This window comes from Crocodylus siamensis, chromosome 8, assembly GCF_052110815.1.
Source record: "Crocodylus siamensis isolate JL-2025a chromosome 8, ASM5211081v1, whole genome shotgun sequence".
NCBI classification, from domain to species: domain Eukaryota; kingdom Metazoa; phylum Chordata; order Crocodylia; family Crocodylidae; genus Crocodylus; species Crocodylus siamensis.
In genome coordinates this window covers 69,201,886-69,220,495 of record NC_143402.1, presented here as the reverse complement: position 1 = coordinate 69,220,495, position 18,610 = coordinate 69,201,886, and the positions used below count along the sequence as shown (strand labels likewise).

Sequence of the window (18,610 nt, the reverse complement as noted above, 5' to 3'; positions counted from 1 at the left end):
ATTCAGTAAATGCAGATGAGTTACTCTTTCCCCTCTCCCTAGTCGTTATAGCGGGTACGATTTGTATTGTAGTAGTACACAGGAGCCCCATTTATGGACCAGAACAATTTCTCTATCAGCTTCGTGGTATACACTGAATTCCTTGGGAGGAAATCATCAAAGCCAGTAACAAGCCCTATAGATAAAGTTGTCTGATACTTTTCATGACTACCTTACTTGGTCACAAATGGTTAAATCCAGTTTGGAAGCAATCAAATGATTTGAGGAACTTCCTCGCCAAGAAAAAGTATCCAGGGAAAAATGGAGGGATTAAATGTTTTGTTCAAAGACGTTCAACCCATTCAACTGAAACATTTAGAGTACTAATAAATGCTACTGATCTATGATGGGCAAAACAAAACTTTCAGGTACAAATCATTTCCCTTCTGATGTCTTAACTTAGACCTTGATCCAGAAGCTGCAGCTGCGGGGTCAGGCTCCCACACCTCACCCCTACCTTTTGATATCAATATAGGCTCCAGATGCATAGATCCAGACAGTACCAGACTAGGGCCTTAGGAATTTCTCAGACTCTTCACAAACATGATGAGAAGACAGGGCTTGCTAAAATGTATTGAAAGCAGGATTCACCACCAGAACTCCAACCTGCTCTTTATTGTCTTCCTATCAAGCAGCATTCTCCCTCCGCCAGCTGGCATTTCAGGGAAGAGTGACTTTTTCAAGTGACAAACGGCTAGTAATCCTATATGGATCTTCCCGAATGAAGTCCCTGAACAGGGAAGTTCACTTGGTTGCAGGTTTTGTTACAAAATGTGGACTTTCTCCAGGCTTAGGAAGGTAGGCCCATGTTATCATTTCTACTTAAGTGGTTCTATAACCTGCTCAGTAGCATAAGAACCCAATATAAGAAATGATGAGACAGCATGCAAAACAATGCAAAGTATGCAAGGACTCAACTGAGGCTCCATCTGAGCTTGTTTAAATTCTCATATCAAAAAGCAAAACATGGGAAAGGGCTGCAAACCCAGATTTTCAAAAAGTGCCTTAGATACCACAGGCATGGGCATGGTGTAATAGCCATTGCAGAAGGGAATAAAACCTGCACTGCCTGGATCCTGAAGATGGTAGCGCATCTCAGTCACCTCCATAGCAAAACCAGCAACCTATCAGCTCATGCAATTTGCTTACACACAAGCAAATATATATAAGCTGTAATTAAGGAAAAGCTGTAATGTACACAAAGTGTAATAATATTCCTTCGTAGCAATGAAACGGAATATTCTACAGGATGCCTTGGAAGTGGATTTCTTTAGGAATCCCAAACAGCAGGAATCAGGTAGATGTTGTGCAATAAAGAAATCTTACTTTTTCAGAGCTGGCTCGAGCTCCTTTGCCCAGCTGAAAGTCCCATTTGTTACAGTGATGGCATAGCCTGTAGAACAAAACAAAGACAGGAGGCAGCACATGTATTATATCCTGGTGCTGAGCGAGGCATTTCTGCTGAGATGGGAGACAGAAAGGATGTGCTTGTTTAGTGGACAAGGGAACTCGGGGAACCTGAAACCTTCCTTTTCCTAAGCATGAGAAGCAAGAGCTGGCGATCTGCTCAGCCACAGGATAAGGCTGCTGAGAGTAAAAAGAACCAGACTCAGCTCGAACATATCCAGTGAAACCATGGAAATGTAGAACTGAGATGGAAATCTCAGCCAGCCCAGGCAAGACTGGTCCCTAGAGCTTCTATTAAATGAATTGCCCATTAAAGCTTGCAATGCCCCTATGTAATTGTTACACCATGTTACACAAGAGACTACTCTAGAGTCAGTAAAAGGATGCCAATTTTCTGAATAAGTTGATGGACAAGATCAGGCCTGCCTCTTAGCAGCTCTACGTTTCTCCTCTAACAAGTTACAGATCTGCAGGGTTATTCAGTCCCCTGTAGAATCACAAGACGCCTCCGCAAGACAAGACCGAGAGGGGATCTGGTGGCCATCTATAACTCAACGAGGGGGACCAGCAGAAAATAAGTTAGGCTCTGTTCCCCCAGGTACCACCTGGGATAACAAGGAATAACAGCCACAAATTGATTGAGAGCAGGTTCAGGCTTGATATCAGGAGGCATTACTTTACAGTTAGGGCTGCCAGGCTCTGGAATGGGCTCCCAAGGGAGGTGGTGCTCTCCCCTACTAGGCGGGTCTTCAAGAAGAGGTTGGATAGATATCTGGCTGGGGTATTATGTTCCCAGCACTTGTTCCTGCCCAGGGCAGGGGGTCAGACTTGATGATCTGTTCAGATCCCTACCAATCCTAGAAACTATAAAACTACTGTAGCATGCTGTGTTATAGTGCTCCCCTGCTTCCCCGATAGTCTTCCAGACAAAGCCGGGTTTGATCCAAAGTACCAGTGTGGCAATCTGTGTAAGAACAAAATGAATCTTATAAAATAAGACTGTTTGCCCACTGAATCTGGGATGCTGTACCACTGGCAAGAGTCAATGCTTGGAAGAAAGAAAAGCTCCCCTCCCAGATATTTGTGTAGCACACAAGATAGGAAAAAGTCTTTCTGGCTAAAGTGAAAAAAATTCAGCTCATGTCCTGCTATACAGGGGGCTGTTAGCATTTGTTAAATTATAAATGCATGCTCAAAGCAACAGCACAGCAGTTTAGTAAAAAACACGTTGCTTCATTGTCTTAATAAGAGCAAACAATCGCTTCCCAGGACAGGACTTCTTTTCCAAAATCCTTGGAATGACTTTTTTTTTTTTTGGTAATTCTTCTAGAAAAAGAAATAAATATGATAAATACTTGGTTTTTCTGTGCTACATTAATATAACAACATGCCTTTACCTGGAGTAATCTTTTTTGTTTCCACACAATTTGGATCAAGTTCATCATGACACAGGAACTGCTGAATTCTCTTTAGGGAAACGCTTGCCTAAGAAAAGAAGCAGGTATTACACTTCATCCTTTTTAAAATGGGGAATGATTCCCTGCTTTGCAGAATGGGAAACAGGCAAAACGTTGTGCACTGTCACCCTGTAGTTCATAAAAATTTACTCATTTTTCTCCTTGGTTGGGCCATACCCCAAAATTTAAAATTTATAAAATGCATTAGAGCAAGTTAGGTTTGCTCAAGGGAGGCAAAATTTGTCCGTGGTATTTCATGTACATGAAAGCTCATATATAAGTTGCTGAGCTTGCTAACATTGCGTACGGTTAATCAATGAACAGTTAGCTAATTTTGTGCAATGTTAATTAAATGGCATTAGAAAGAAAAAAAATGATAAATGGGAGAAATTCTGAATTGCTTAGAATCCAGTTTGAAATCCAGAGGACACTGGGGGGGGGGGGTTGTTGAAGCAACTAATGACTCTTACCTGTGCAATGCTGCTAATGACTTGTGGAAGCATGTTGAGTGGAAACCTTAAGATATTGAACAAGGAGAGGGAGACAAAAGCTTTCTGTGCATCCAGGACGTTATTTTCATCCACAGAGACATAGACTGCAAACGTGGTCAGTGCAACCTAAAAGTCAGAAAATGGTTTTGATAAAAATACATTTTACGGCTTTAAGCGTTCACACTTAAAGAACATTTAAAATAAAGTCCTGAAGTCAAAAGGAAGTTCTTAGTTACCAGAGGATACCTGGGCTCTCTTTCTTTACAGAGTTCTGCTGGCTTGCGGGACAGTCTATTTAAGGGCTTTACGTGTCACCCCCAAACCCGTGCTCTTCCATGCCTATTTGTGCAAGCAACAGAAACACAACTTACCAGAAATGGTGCGGAGACCCATGCAAAAGTGGACAAAGCATTTAGATAGGCTGCTTTCTTCAGAATACGCAGCTCGTTCTTTCGTATCTCCAGCACTTTCTCGTTAAAGGATAGTTCCCAAGCATACAGCTTCAGCACCTTTATGCCACTCAGAATCTCATTCATCAGCTTAATGCGGGAATCTTTATGCTGCATCTGTTCCACCTGGATCATTCAAAATAGCATTTTTTTTTTTAAGGCAGAGACAGAACTGCATACTAATGACATTTATTAGTTAGGGATAACATTTTCAAATGTATTTTTCAGTGAAATGTAGGTACTTTTGAAAAGCCAGACTAGGTCTTTGCTTTACGTTGAAAGTGCCTATCTAAAGCTTTGGGTACCCCTTACTTCATTAGATCTTCAAAAAGCCTCTTGACACCCATCTTGCTGGGGTCATCTAATCCCAGCAGCCTGTCCTGCTCAAGTGCAGGAGGGCCGGACCTGATGATCTGTAAGGTCCCTTCCAGGCCCTAACAACTATGAAAGTACAACTCAGTTGGTCACTCCAAAATCATCTACCCACTCAGTATAAAGATAATGACAAATTTTACATACACAGTTATGCAGCCTTTCCATCTTCTTATGGGCAAGGGAGAAAAGGAAGGCTAATATTTATTAGCAAGTGACTAATAAGTAGATCCACTGGCAAGTCTAGCTGTCAAAAGGCTCTCTGGAACATAACAATACTGTTCTGTTACTAAAGCTGCACCTCGTGCCCTTATATACACTCGTTTTCTAACTTTTGTACCATTTTACCTCCGGGGCTAATTTTTATCAACTGTCCAAATAATCATAATACACTCTGAAAATATCTTGTTATTCACCACAATCTATGACCCAGATTTTTTTTTACCTAGAAGTGAAAGTGCATTATTACATTAGCATGCCTCAATTGTGGATAACTAAGACCACCACTAAAAGAATAAAGGATCCTTTCACCTTAAAGTCATTGGTTCAACCACGGCCTGAGTTGGCAGTGATCATCTGTTAGCTGCTCAGAAGGACGTGAGAAAGGAGGCAGCAGTTTCAGTTCCCATCTTAGATGACAGAAGTGAACAGCTCCAGGATACCCATGCATTTGGCCTCTTTCTAGTCACTCATAATAGAAGGCAGCAGTCAGATGAAAGAGGAAGTATCCTCTCATCACAAAACTGCCCCATCACAGTGCAGGTGCACAGGGCACCATTCTGCACATTTCATAGTTTCATAGTTGTTAGGTGCTGGAAGGGACCTTGCAGATCATCGGGTCCAGCCCCCCTGCACTTGGGCAGGAAAAACTGACGGGATCAGATGACCCCAGCAAGTGGGCGTCAAGACGCTTATTGAAAATTGCCAGATTTCACTTGACAAAGGGATCCAACTCAGTGCAGCAGGCCTATTTGAGAAACCATGGCTATTAAAATCATAAGTATAATCTCCAGTTAGCATCAAAAGCATCAGCACAAACTAAAATTAAGCTTGTTAAGTTGGGCTCATAAACAAGTTATGATAAGATGCTGCAGATAACCTGCAAAGTTTTTATCTGCTAATGACCTCTGTCTCACCCAGACTAGGTCTTACATTTCCTTTTATGAACTCAAAGCAAAAACAATAGCCCGACTTTCCATACACTTGCCCTCCTTGCGGCCTGATCCCACAAGAGACCCATATAGGGACCTATTCATCGTTCACTTACACTTCCTTCTGAACCTTTTCTTTAGACCCTGGCTTCGATCCAAAAACAAGTCAAAGAAGAAAGGACTCCATAAAAAGGGTGCACTCTCATGCAGTTGAGGTCTAGAGTGGGCTACAAGTTTGGGGTGTTTTTTTTAAGGGTGGAACAGCATTTAAAAAAAAAAGGAAAAGGAAACTTTGTCTCCACATTTCAATGAATTCTTTTAAGCACTCCCGTGCAGTGTTGCCAAGTTAAACAGCAGCATCATATTACCGTGCAAGAATGAGGAAATGAAACATAGCCTGTCTGGCTTCCGTGCCCAAGTCTAGTAACATGCAGACATGAAACCAAGCAAATTCAACAGGGAAAATAATATCAAATCGAAGGATTTTAAAACTGTAATCACTGAATTATTCACAGTAACACAAGAAGGTAATTTGTTTAAAAAAAAAAATTAAATTAAGAAGGATTTTCAAGCTTGGGTTACAAGATATTTGTGTGTCTTACCTACCTGGAATGCTCTAGTTTTTATAGCAATTGCAGCATTGAATGGGATAAGCAAAATCATCACTGCAACTCCTGCCAATACTGAAGGCCCTAAGGTCTTGAAGAAGAAAAGAAAAATATAAGTTTCTCCTTTCCCGGAATGATGCTTTCTCCTGTAGGCAGCATTAAAAAGACATAGCCCTGAAAAGAGCAATAAACTGCTTCACTAACAGAAGACAGATTGAGCACCCATCCTTCCAGTGAAGAGTCCTGGCTCTACATCTCTTCTCCTCATTATATAACTTCTTTATCCTGGCGCGATCCTAAGCAATGACTTTTTATACCAGCACTGATGATGCCTGAGAACTCCAGGACTTATTTCTTAAGTTGTTTGTTGGTAGGAAGAGAATACAGGTGTGGAGTAATGTAAGCAGAGCATCTTGATATCTGTAGAAAATAAATGCAAGCAGCAGAAAAAGAAATAAAAGTACGTGGAGATGTTTCAGGTATATATACAGTCAGGGAGTGGATTTCCTCTGACTTCTCTCTGAGCCAGCAAATGTAACTGGTGCATTTCCTAATCACCAACAATTTTAGGTAGTCACAGGATGGGTTCCTGCATTTCACCAGAAAGGGCTACCTCGTCATCACTGCCTTTCACTGGGTACCACAAAGGTATTATTTCACAGAAGTAAGAAAGAGGAAGCTGATAGTGGGTATAGCACCCCAAAATCCACTGCTGCAGTCTACATTCATGCAGTCAGAAAAACAAATTTCCTCCAGACATAACAATACCACATACTGCACTGTCAAAGTGCTACTTAACTATGCACCATGCAGCATACTCTCTCTCTGGAACCAGCCAGTGATTTCAGGCAATTGAAATCATATTGATTTTGAAAGTAAGTCCTGAAATCTCACAGTGGCAGATACAATTGAGCCTAGGAAAAGGACTGTCTTATGGATATAGTGCTGGACTGGTATACAAGCATCCTATGTTCTGATTTTGCCCACCCCCCTGCCAAGTGTGACCTGACAACGAATCATTAATTGCTCTGTGCCTCAGCTTTCCCATCTGTAAAGTGGGAATAATAATTATTTCTTTCTCCACTCTTTTCTCTCCCTTTTCTTTAAAATGTAACTGCACTTGTAGGTATGTTACTTGGGGTCTAAATTGGGACATGCAGGCTTAACAAGTTTGACACAAGAGAACTTTTTAAAGTGCTGGAAGACAATGCTTTGTCCACAAACAGCTACAATTTAACACGCATGAAGTGGATGCAACTTTATGGGAGCAGGTGGATGGTGTCTCTATGTGCTAGCCTGAAATGTTGTCTGTATTGTTTTGCATGACATTTCCTTACACGTTAAAATATATTTTATCTACCCCAGGACACTTCCTTGAGTTATGACGTTATCTTTCTATCCTGCTCTCTTTGGTACGTGTTGAAAGCTATAAGGATCAATGGCTGAGATGCTAGACATAGTTAGATGTATTAACCTGAAGTCCAGTACAAGGCAGGGTAAATACGCACCTTAGACTAACTAAAGAAGACGATATGTATATTATATTACATAAGTTTTCACGAGCTAGAGAAGCAGAAACATTATACAATAGGTAATTTTTTTGCTTCACACATTTTCTTCTGGCTGTCCAGCTGAATCCAGTTAATTTGGTAAACCAGTGTAAATCATTTACACCAAAGCAAGAGATAATGAATGGAAGTTTCCAAAAAAAAAAAAAAAAAAAAAAGAAAAGAAAAGAAATGATCTGCATGAACTGAAAGATTTCTGTACCTGCCAGAGGAAGTAAAAAGCTAGAATGATCTGAACTGGCGCAGACCACAACAAGTTCAGGAAAGTTGTCAGATCCATGAACCGCTGGGCATCCACTGACATCAGGTTGACAATTTCTCCCACAGTGGAGGTGCGCTTTGCTGAGTTGGTGATGACTAAGGACTGGAAAATGAAAACAGACGGCAAGGACTGTGAACCTCGAATCAATCTCCAAGTACAAAGAAAAGCAGGCACTCTGCTAACCAAATGTTTCTCCATAAAACAATGATGTCAGTCGTTACTCATTTTTAATTCACTTGTAGAGATAGGATTTCATGAGGCATTTTGCTTTTGAGCTCCTCCAGCCTGAAAGGGTGCCTCTCTGCTAGATTATTATTTTCTTAAAGTCAAAACATGAAACATTGTTCTTTCCCAATCTAAGGACACAATTCTTTGAATATTTAAGTGAAGCCAATACTTAAGTGTGTATGCGTGATGCCTGTCAGCACACCCACGTTGAGCTGCTTTTTTCTAAAAGCAGCATAAGGTTTATTAAGACACTTAAAAAAATGAGCATTCATTCTATTTTCCAGAAGGCTGCTTTCTCCCTAAAATTGTATCGCTGTTCTTCCATGATTATCCAATGACTGAAGCTTGACTATACGCAGAAGCATTGAACAATTTAAATGCTTCCAGTCTTACCTTTCTATAGATCAGCCCAGTGATGCTTGTTCTCAGCCTCATCCCAGTAACAAAACAGTACTGGAAATGCTGGTGAAGGATTAGTGTCTGCAACATGGCACAGATGAACATCAGAGTTGCAATGAAAAATCCCCACCAGGAAGGAGCGTCTTTATTCTTAATGAAGGCAATTAACACACTGTTTTTAAAATAGTTCAGGGGAAATAAAACACAAGAAGAAGAAAGATTAATGGGACATAACAATATACAGCTTCCCTTAGCCATGGCAGGTTGTCACAGCCGCCTTCTAACCACAAATGGTAAACAATTCTCCAGGATACAAGATGAGTTACCATTTTACTCGAACATTTCAGAGATGCAGCTGCCAAGCACTGACATGAGCACCCGGTGGTGGGGAACTCCAGCCTCTCCCAGGCATTGCTCACCATCTGGCCTCTCTAACAAAATGCATGCGCACTGCAACACCATGCTACTTACAGTGTCATGCAGCTCAAACTACCACCGTGGTACCGTGAATCAGATATTTCAAAGCTGCCACCATACCTGTCAGAGAAATGGAGGGCCTATGACTTGATGTAAAGGGTCACATATCAGCTGGAGCGGACTGACGTCGATCCAATGACTTTTAGCTAAGCTACGCTGTCTTGCTGAAACTAATGATCAGGTCCCAAACAGTGTAAAAACAAGGAGGCCAAAAATAAACGCTCCTTTTTGGCCCCTATCTTTCCTCCCAGGCAGCAGCCGACCGACAGATATGACGCGATGAGACTCTACAAGCTTTTGCTTATGGACCCAGTATGTAACCTAGTGATCCTGCTAGGAATGTAAAATTATTTTATGTGAAAAGAAACTTGCCAGACAGCTGTCCTTTTCCTTGGCACCACAATATTTTTCCTGGGGCTGCTCACAGGAATTTTAGATGCTTGCATAGATTTGTCATGGCCTGCCGTGAGATATGACTGACAATGACATTAAACATGTTTTTGTATCTACGCAGGTTTGAGACGCTCCCAGGATACAACTCTCTCTCTGAAACCTTCTAGCAACCTCCTCCACGATGCTGACTGTGAACTATAAAATGGAGAAATATTGGACCGGGTCCCCCTCCTATCAAATTCCTGAGTGTTATGCAAACCACCCACGTGGCAACATGATCTGCAAAGATCAGAAAATGCTCTGTGCAGAGCTAGCAGAAGTCCTCTCTTCTCCAATTCCCCATAGTCCTTTGTGACTTTAATGCAGGCTCTGTTATTCTTTCCAGAAACATTTAAAACATCCATGTGTCTTTCACAAATAACTAGATAATGCCAACACCTTGGCGACAAGCAACTGTGGTTCCCTGAAACACTGATATTTCCATCATTACACTCATTGTAGTTAAGGAGTTGTGCATCATGCAAATTCGCAGAACAAAGAGAAGTGGAATACCAGCCACTTTATGATGGTGCAGTGTCCTTTATGGCTTGGGCTGTAGGAAAGGAAAATGTTTTTATGGGGTTTACCACAGGTAGAGCGAGAGATAGAGGAGGGGGGAAGGAGCTACTGACCAGATTTTCACTCATGGCGGGGCCTTCTTTTTAGTATCTTGTTTCTTATTTGTGTCGTAAGAAAAATTTATTCCATCTGCTTACCCTTGTTCTCACCACTGCCACTGCCCAAAACCCACAGCCTGTGGTTCAACACCCACGGCCACTTGGACCTACGAATGCACACGGTTGTGCCGACAACTCCATCTAAGGATGTGTTTAGGAGCGCCCGACTAGCAAAAGGCTTCATGTCCACAATTTGTACAAAACGAAGTATACTGCAGCTGCCTTCATCACTGATGCAGATATCATATGTACCCAAAAATCGACTGGTCCCAGAATGCACTGCTCTGCCGTGGTCTTACAACCTAGTTGCAATGCTCCTGCCCAGTAAAGAAGAAACCACTTTGGGCTGCCATGCAAAATACAGTAGACCAGGCCTGTCCAATGTGGAAGTGTCCAGGGGCTGCACCAGCAAGTGCTTTAGCAGTGGAAGCCATGGGCCCCTGGGCTGTACCCCACAGCTTACTGCACTACACATGTGGCTAGCCCCCCACCATGGCTGTACAACATGCAGGGGGAGTGCCTCCCCACTGCATCCTTACACTTCGTGTGCATGGATGGCCCTCGCCTCGGCCCCTTCGCTGTACCACACTGTGCTGTCGGTTCCCTCAGCATCACGGGCTGTGCTGCCCCGTCTCCTGGGTGGGAGCATGAAGCAGAAGCTGAGGGAGGGAGGTGGAAAGGTAGTTGGAGAGATGAGAGGAGCAGTGGCTGGGTAGGAGCCCCAGGGCTGCATATTAACCTCTTGTGGGCTGCAGTTGGGCAACTCTACAGTAGACTGTTTTTAGCATGCAGCTGCCCTTTAACTACAACCCCTGGTTTCTGGGTTTTCACTGGTAGGCGTCCTTGCCAAGCCTGATTTACCACTTCACAGATATGAAAGGAGGCCTGTTTTGCCATTTTGATGTGAAAGGTATGAGGCTTGGACATGCATTGTTGTGGAGGAAACCAATCGTGCACTGCAAGAACCCAGTTCTTCTCTGAAGCCAGGGTTACACATGGACTGTGCGCACAAACTACTGGCAGGAGAAACTCACCTTAACAACTGAGGGTTGACAAAAGCAAGTAGATCTTGGATCAGCTTGTAGAACGAGCCAATTAAGAAATATGGCCCGAAGGCCCACAGCAATGCTTTGAGGAAGGAGGGCTGTTTATGCTGTTTCTTATTGTCAATCCAAGGTTCTGCTTCGTTTGGGCCATCACCCACATGGTTCAGCACATGGCTAGATTTATTCATGTATGCTCTGGCCTCTTTCCTAGGAAGCAGGAAACAAGCAAGTATAGTCAGCTGAAAATAACAGTATTATGGATGCCACGTGGCACAGGGCACCTACACATAAGCACAGAGGCTGCTCCTATGCACTGCAATGCCAGTGTGTCGGCGCAGACTCCCTCGATCAAGTCAGCTGGAGCATGCAGCTTCCTGCGTCTCATGTATCAGCGTCTCCGTGCTTCCAAATGGCGGTGGGGCACTTCAACTAAAACTCCTCGAAATAGCACCCCTGTCACCATTTTGAAACACAGGGACGCCAGTAAACGAGACGTGGTGGTGCTTAGAGCAGCTCTTGGAGCCTCTCTAATTAAAGTGCCATTCCCCTACCCCCCAGAGCATGTGTAAAAGTGCCCACTGTGGGTAGGATACCCAACAAGGACACCGAAGACACAACCAGGCCTCTGTTTTTGGTTCTCCCACCAGCCTTCATCGTGGCCTTGGGAAAGTCATTTTATACTAGATCCACAAAGAGACCTAGGGCAGAGTCATGCTGGCCCTGGCCCAATGAATCTTAATTTTTTCCCCCCTGTATAGTGGGACAGCTTCAATAAGAGGGGTAGAGAGTGCCCCATGCTTATATAGTTCATAGTCTGGTAGCCGTCGCTGGCCACCCTCCAGGGAGGTGGGAGAGGTGGGTTTCATTTCCCTCAAGCAGCGAGGAGAATCAAACCGGAGTGGCCCACACCCTGTGTGTGCACCCTAACCATTAGGGATCATCGCCACCACCTCCTTCTCCCTCTACCACATTTTAAAATGAACGGCTGTCCTATTTTGTGTGCAGCCTGATCCTCAGCACAAGTAATGGATGAGGCCTTTCAGGGGAGAAAGGCAGAGGACTATCTAGTTTTCCAATCCCAATTGGACCTAGGGGTGAAACAGGCACTGAGCCACTTAGCCCCATCATGACTGCCGTTTTAGCAATCAGGGAACTCTTGAGGTCACAAGCTGCAGTAACTACAAGTACCGAATTTAGCTACCAGCTGAGCAAGGTTTTTCAGGGTTGCAAAGTTGGACTCAGCTGCCTAAACTCCACTCAAAGTTCCCATTTAGCGCCTAAATCTTGTTTGGATCTAGCCCTTTTCCTCTCTGTAATCCCAATTCCCATCAGTACAGTGAGGCTAAACATACTTACCTGCTTTTAGAGCACTGAGATCTACTGAGGGTGTCAAACACGAACTAAGCATTTAGTAGAGACTGATTCTTTCAGTCCTGGCCACATTGATGGGAGTAAGGCCCTCACCTTTCTCTCTCAAAGAAACTGCAAAATGCCCTGCTGCCCACTTGTTAGCAGGTGCTGGCGCTCTGTTATTTAACTGGAACAGGGGCAACTCCACCTTACCATTCACACAGTCTGCACGCAGGCAGAGGGATTCCTTGGCAAAGGGTCCACAAGCAAAAACATGTTCACTTAATTTGGGATGAAAACTTCTGCAGAAATTCTGTCCTGCTTGTAGACCATTTGCAAAGAGGTAGAAGTACACCAGCTAAAAGTCATTTGTTGCAAAGTGTTCACCAGGTTCAATATACAATTTCCAGATCAAATCTGCTTAGTTTGCAAGCACCCCACCGCGCCACCCCACATACACACTTTTTCCTTGTCACCAGGACTGTAAACAGCAGAGGATTTGACAAATCATGCTGAGCGCCATCTGGCTTTGTCTTTGCAGCTGAATGATGGTGAACTAACTGGCGTACCATATTTTATCTCATCAGATCTTAAGAGGAAAAAAGACATTTCTTACTGGTAAATACTTTGGCGAGGCTGACATCACATTAATGTGTCAATTGACCACATCTCATTTCCTTCCCAGCAAAACTTCATGGCCATGCCTCTGCTGTTTACAGCAAAGATGCATGCCTTTCTTGCCCAAGAAAGCACAGCCTTCTGTCGCCAGCAACCTCCTCAGAAGCAAAGTTTCTGCACTCAGATCTTAACTAACAATTTGGCTGGCATCTGACACACACTTCAGGTGCCTCCCTCACAGCTGGACTGGCTCTGTAGTTCTCACTGGGGCAACAATGCACTTTTGTCAATCAAGTCCGTGGACAGGATCTGAAACACAGCCAGGAAGCACCTATGCAAATAAAGAAGACACAAAAAACTAGAACCCTCGGTTCCAAAATGATACCTTTTATTAGACCAACTGGAATAAAAGGTATCATTTTGGAACCAAGAGTTCTAGTTTTTCGTATGTCTTTTTGTCTCAGACCAACACGGCTACCAAGTACACCCCTGAATAAAGAAGATACTCATTTTCACCCTTCACCCTACAACTTAAAACCTCTGTTTAAAAACTCCAATGCTTCATGACCAATTGTTTAACAAAGATGGATATGAGACAGCGCCATGAACCTAAATGTAAAGCTTCCATTAAATTGGTTTAGGTGCAACAGGAATACAACATGAAGAAACAGTTCCCTGTTTTGTTGAAACTGTGGCTGTACCAGAAACACAGCATGCTTTAAAACAAGGGTGGGCAATTATTTGGGTCCGAGGGCCACACAGGGAGTTTTGAGGAGTTGTTGTGGGCCGGCTTAGCACCCCCCCCACAACAACTCACCAAAACTCCCTCTGGGGCTTTGGGTGGGCAGGGAGCTGTATTCGGGAGTGGGACGGGTATGAACCATTCCCTGAATGCCTTGCCCTGTGTGGGGGGCAAGGGGTGTATGGGGGTCTGTGGAGGGGGAATGTGCCCATTGCACGGAGCTCCAGCTCCCAACTTCTTTCCACCCACTCTGCCCGCCTGCAGGTGGCTGCTCATTGCACTGGGTGGGCATTGGGCAAAACTGGTGGAAGGCAGCCAGGAGCTAGAGCTAGAGCCAGAGCAGGAGCTGCCCAGCTGAAGCTTCCCACCCACCCAGAGTGGTGTGGCAGGGGCAGGGGCAGGGGCAGGGGCAGCAGCTACAGCTGGAGGTGAGTGGAGCAGAACAGCCCTGCTGGCACAGGCCCCGGCCAGCATGTAGCTTGTGGTGGGCCTGTTCTCGGTGCTGCTCTGCTCCCCTCGCCTCCGGCAGCAGCTCCTCCTCCTGTTCATGCCCACATTGCGCCGCTCTGGCCAGGCAGGCAGCTTTAGCCGGGTGGCTCCTGCTGGAGGTTAGGGGAGCAGAGCAGTATCCTGCTGCTGGAAGCTGCAATAGGAATAGCCCCACCAGAAACTGCACGCTGGCCAGGGCCCAGGCTGGCAGGCATCTGCAGGAGCATGGTGTGGGCTGCTCCAGTGGGAGCAGATGGGGCTGTATTTTGCCCACTCCTGCTTTATACCCAACTGTCCCTACTACACCTCGGTTACACTGTCTAAGACACTATCAATGTTGCTAACACCTTTTCAGCTCCATTAGTCTGAAGTTTCAATGCATGAACTCCACTGCTTGCCATGTCATTTTTACTACATTTTTCCATAAGCCTGTTCAATGTAGATTTAACTGACAGCTGGCAGGCAATTTAATCATACTTTTCTATAATTTTCAACAAAAAAATAAACCTAGTTACCCAATACAAGATGCTTTTACAGCTATGTGAAGCTCTGGGATCTGGGACATGAGCTTCGCAGGAATCTTTTGCTTGGCTTTCATTCATCTTTATGCCTTCCAAGTGCCAGAACCATTAGCACCATTAACACAACATTTGCCTGGTCTTATAACAAGTCACATATTCAGGGAAAGCTCAAAGTAAGCCATCCCATGTTTCATGGACACTTTTGATGAAAACCTAAGCACGGTTTCAGGTTTCGGCATGCTCTAGGCCTTTCTGTATGAAGTCTGTGTTCTTATTGCACAAATACCCACTGGAGGAACTGGATTATGTCCGTACGCTACGAGAGCAAATCACATACAATACACAATACTCCCTACCATAAAAATTTACTACCTATTTTAAAAAAAACCCAAAAAACACAACCAGGTAAAGCCAGCGGCTGAGCCTTTGCTGTTAATACTGGAAACTCTTCAAAATGTAGCTGCAAATCGGATCCTAACTTCTCGTAACCCTGCCAAAAACACTATTATGAAAGATTAAATGTCACATAATGGGGGCTTTCCAATTTGCCAAGAGTGCAAGGAGCAGGGGAATAGAGCAAAGTCTCTCTGGAAAACAAAGAGTTCAACAATTGGAGGAAATGGAAAATCAGGCCCCTCTTAATATGACTTTAAACCTGACACCAGAGTGATTATTTGCTTAGAAACACTTCTGATACCAGTTAGTGGGTGGGAAAGATACCGTGATAAACAAATATTTGCATTTCTGTATTAGACTGAGAGTTTCCAAGTGAAATAATACCTTATTTAGCATGTTAAATACATTTAAATTTTGAGCCTGATCTTAACTACCTTTGAAGGCTATGGGAAGCCTTTAGCTTCACTAGGAAAAGGATTAGGGTCTCGTTTGTTTTTTGTGTTTTTTTACTTGCTCAGATGATCTCTTTAACAGCCTCAAGAGAAAAGCTGGACTAGACAGCTTATTTCTAGTTCTTTATTCCCAAGCCCAATACTTTCTGCTAAGATCTGTCATCTCATGTCCGGGGCAAGCAGGAGTTGCTTTCTGAAAATGCACTTTTTATCTGATCTGAAAAGTGAATCAGAGAATAACAGTGACAATAATCTGTTTGCTGTCTACTGCATCTCGCTGGTCAAACATGTTCATTTTCAAACAAGCAGCTATTCCTTTGCTGTGAACTCAGCTGGTTTCTCTCACATTACCAGTAGTAACATTTCGAAACTTAAGTCTGTATGTAGAAGGAAGTAGCCAGGAATAGTTATTCTGCAGTGCCTATTTTGGACTGCCTCCCAGTGTGAATACACTTAGTCTACATTAAGTCCGCTCACCAGCTATGAAGCTTTCAATGCACACTCTAGCTTGTTGCACAATAGCTTCCCTGTGTAGTCAACTTCTTAAAAAAAACGTTGTCAAGAGTTTTATAGATGAAGCATGAGCCCCAGAGAACCAGAGCTCATGTTTCCATCACTGTATTCAAGCAGTTTGAACACTTGCAGAAAAGAGAGTGGGCAAGTAGACAGATGCTGTTTTTATGTAGCTCATATTCAGAGCAGAACTTTTCTTTATACGTGTAACATCTGTTGAGATAATTCAGAGACCAACTTCTGTTTGCTGAATGGTTAAAACACTTACTGGTTGCATTCTTCTTGTTGTTTATCCCACTCTTTTTGCAGCTGTCCAACGACCACTTTTGAGGTGTCCTCTTCATTCAGTGACCACAGGTCTTTTTCTTCAAGTGGCTTTTTGTAACCAAGAATTGCCATGCTACGTACAGAAAAACAATGATCATAGTCCAAATCAATTTTGGATGATAGATTTAAAAGTATCTGTTAATATGAGAAACCAGTTAGCTAGCAAAAAAAAAAAACACAAGAAAAAGAAAAAAGCAGATACATTTCTACATTAAAAGTAATAATCAGACCTGAAAGCAAAAACTGTATTATAAGTTCAACAGAATGAAGCCAAGAAGTTTAAGCCCAAGTTTGAGTTGAAAACCCTATTTTTAATATAAAAATAAAAACTTTTTACAAGTCACAACTGAAAAAAAAAAATCAATGAAAACCATTTTAAAACAATAACACCATTTGCAGAAGATTTCTGCATTGACATGCAAGTACAAAGATGTTAGGAAAATAAAAGAGCTAAACCTGATTCACGGTTTGAGTCAAATGCATGCAAAATCAAGCTTACACAAATGATTAAAGGAAAATTGGATTTTCCCCCAAAAGAACAAAAAATATTATTCTTCAATTGCATGGTCAGGATTAAGTTTTCAAACTGCTTAGAGGATATTTTCTCATGGGAATCATGCATTCAAATCCCTTTGGAGTTTTAAGTATCTCACTTCCTTATTAAAAATAGCTTTTCTGGGCTGTTACAATAGCTAATAAGATGACATTTCCAGGGCCATCAAAATAACTGTCTGTAAGACTGAGTCAAAAGCCCAGATCCCAACATGCTCAATCTTTAAGGGTGGCTTGGGTCTAGATGTAAACTTTGCAGTGGGCTCACTGCCTTATTATGGGATGAACAAAAATTTTAGATTTGAATCCTGGTCTGAACTTTGCGTCTTCAACCCTCATATAACACCTATGGATATTTACACACATGCTCCAGGAGGCGTGGGGGCGTGATTAAATTAGCACAGCTCTGAAGGCCATGCTAATTAAAAGCACCCAGAGCATCAGGAGTATCAGTGTAGCTGTGCTGAAAAAGGGTTGCGGGGTGCTTTGAACTAAAAGTTGCCGAACAAGCTTCAATTTAAAGTGCCCCGCTGCCATTTTTCAGCGTGGGGATGCTGATGCACATGACACTGGATGCTGCTGGAGCACATTAATCTCCATGCTCCAGCAGACTTGATTAATTGAGTCTCTCCCAATGCACTGGAATTGCAGTGTGTCGGAGCAGGCTCCCTGCACGTGTATAGGAGCCCTAGCATTGCCAGCTTTCATTTGCATGCAGAACTCAACTTTCTTTCCTTACTACATAGAAGAGTCCTTTGTGGAGAAGGAGTGGACCCTCATATGCAAATATCAACAGGAAATAAAATGCATTCCCCAAGTAGAATGAAGGTGGCTGGTATTATTCCTGTATTGCAGCATGTACTTATGACTACACAACTAGCTTTATTTACTGTTAGCTTTCCAGGATGATGTATGCAAAAACAGATCCTGATGTTCGCTTCTTAGTTATGCCACTTTTTGTTCCACCTCTACATTTCTGAAAGATAGTCTGGGTATCACTGGCCACTCCCAGACAGCTGTGAAAAATTCCTTCCCTACCACCACTGAAGTGCAGATACCCCTTGGGGTAAAAGAGCACGCGACACTGAACAACCAGGAGGGAAGTATTTGGGCCCAAGTAACTTTATCTAATACATAGTGCCAGAGTAATTTTTTGGTTGTCAGCTGTCCAGTATATTTTTTGCCAAACATGGGTTAAAAGAGTCTTGACAAGATAAGCTCACCTTGTAAACCACCAAAATGTTAACCTTGAAAGAAAGCCTGAATTCGACTCTGGACATGGATTCTGCATTTAGAAAAAATACCAACACGTTTGAAGTAAGATGGCTTTAAAAAGAACACAAGATGTTTGAGTCATTTTTTTGGTATATAGCGGAAAGCAAGTTCTGCACCATTCCCTAACATGATGTGAAAACAACTTCTTTCATTTGTCATCTCATACAGAGCTCCTTTCACTCCTTAATAGCCACAGCTCATGCTGCCTTTTAATCATACTTATATAAAATGAAATGTCATTCTTAGATTTCAGAAGAAATTAATTTTATACCTGAACATTCCCTCCCAGCTTGGTTCAAAAATAAATTCAAT

The 18,610-nt window shown here is 43.0% G+C and overlaps 1 protein-coding gene across 5 annotated transcripts in view; it reads right to left on the bottom strand.

Annotated features, from left to right (window-relative positions):
- Positions 1 to 18,610, bottom strand: part of LOC149858996 (ATP-binding cassette sub-family C member 3-like) — a 345,108-nt gene that overhangs the window by 20,749 nt on the left and 305,749 nt on the right. For all 5 annotated transcript variants that reach the window (XM_090061603.1, XM_090061602.1, XM_090061604.1 and 2 more), the window contains 10 exons: positions 18,247 to 18,308; positions 16,413 to 16,544; positions 11,052 to 11,270; positions 8,426 to 8,603; positions 7,745 to 7,906; positions 5,973 to 6,065; positions 3,766 to 3,969; positions 3,374 to 3,520; positions 2,844 to 2,931; positions 1,366 to 1,432 (listed from right to left, as the gene is read on the bottom strand). In XM_090061603.1, the coding sequence (XP_089917729.1) occupies positions 1,366 to 1,432; positions 2,844 to 2,931; positions 3,374 to 3,520; positions 3,766 to 3,969; positions 5,973 to 6,065; positions 7,745 to 7,906; positions 8,426 to 8,603; positions 11,052 to 11,270; positions 16,413 to 16,544; positions 18,247 to 18,308 (1,352 nt within the window). The remainder of the gene's footprint in view (positions 1 to 1,365; positions 1,433 to 2,843; positions 2,932 to 3,373; positions 3,521 to 3,765; positions 3,970 to 5,972; positions 6,066 to 7,744; positions 7,907 to 8,425; positions 8,604 to 11,051; positions 11,271 to 16,412; positions 16,545 to 18,246; positions 18,309 to 18,610) is intronic.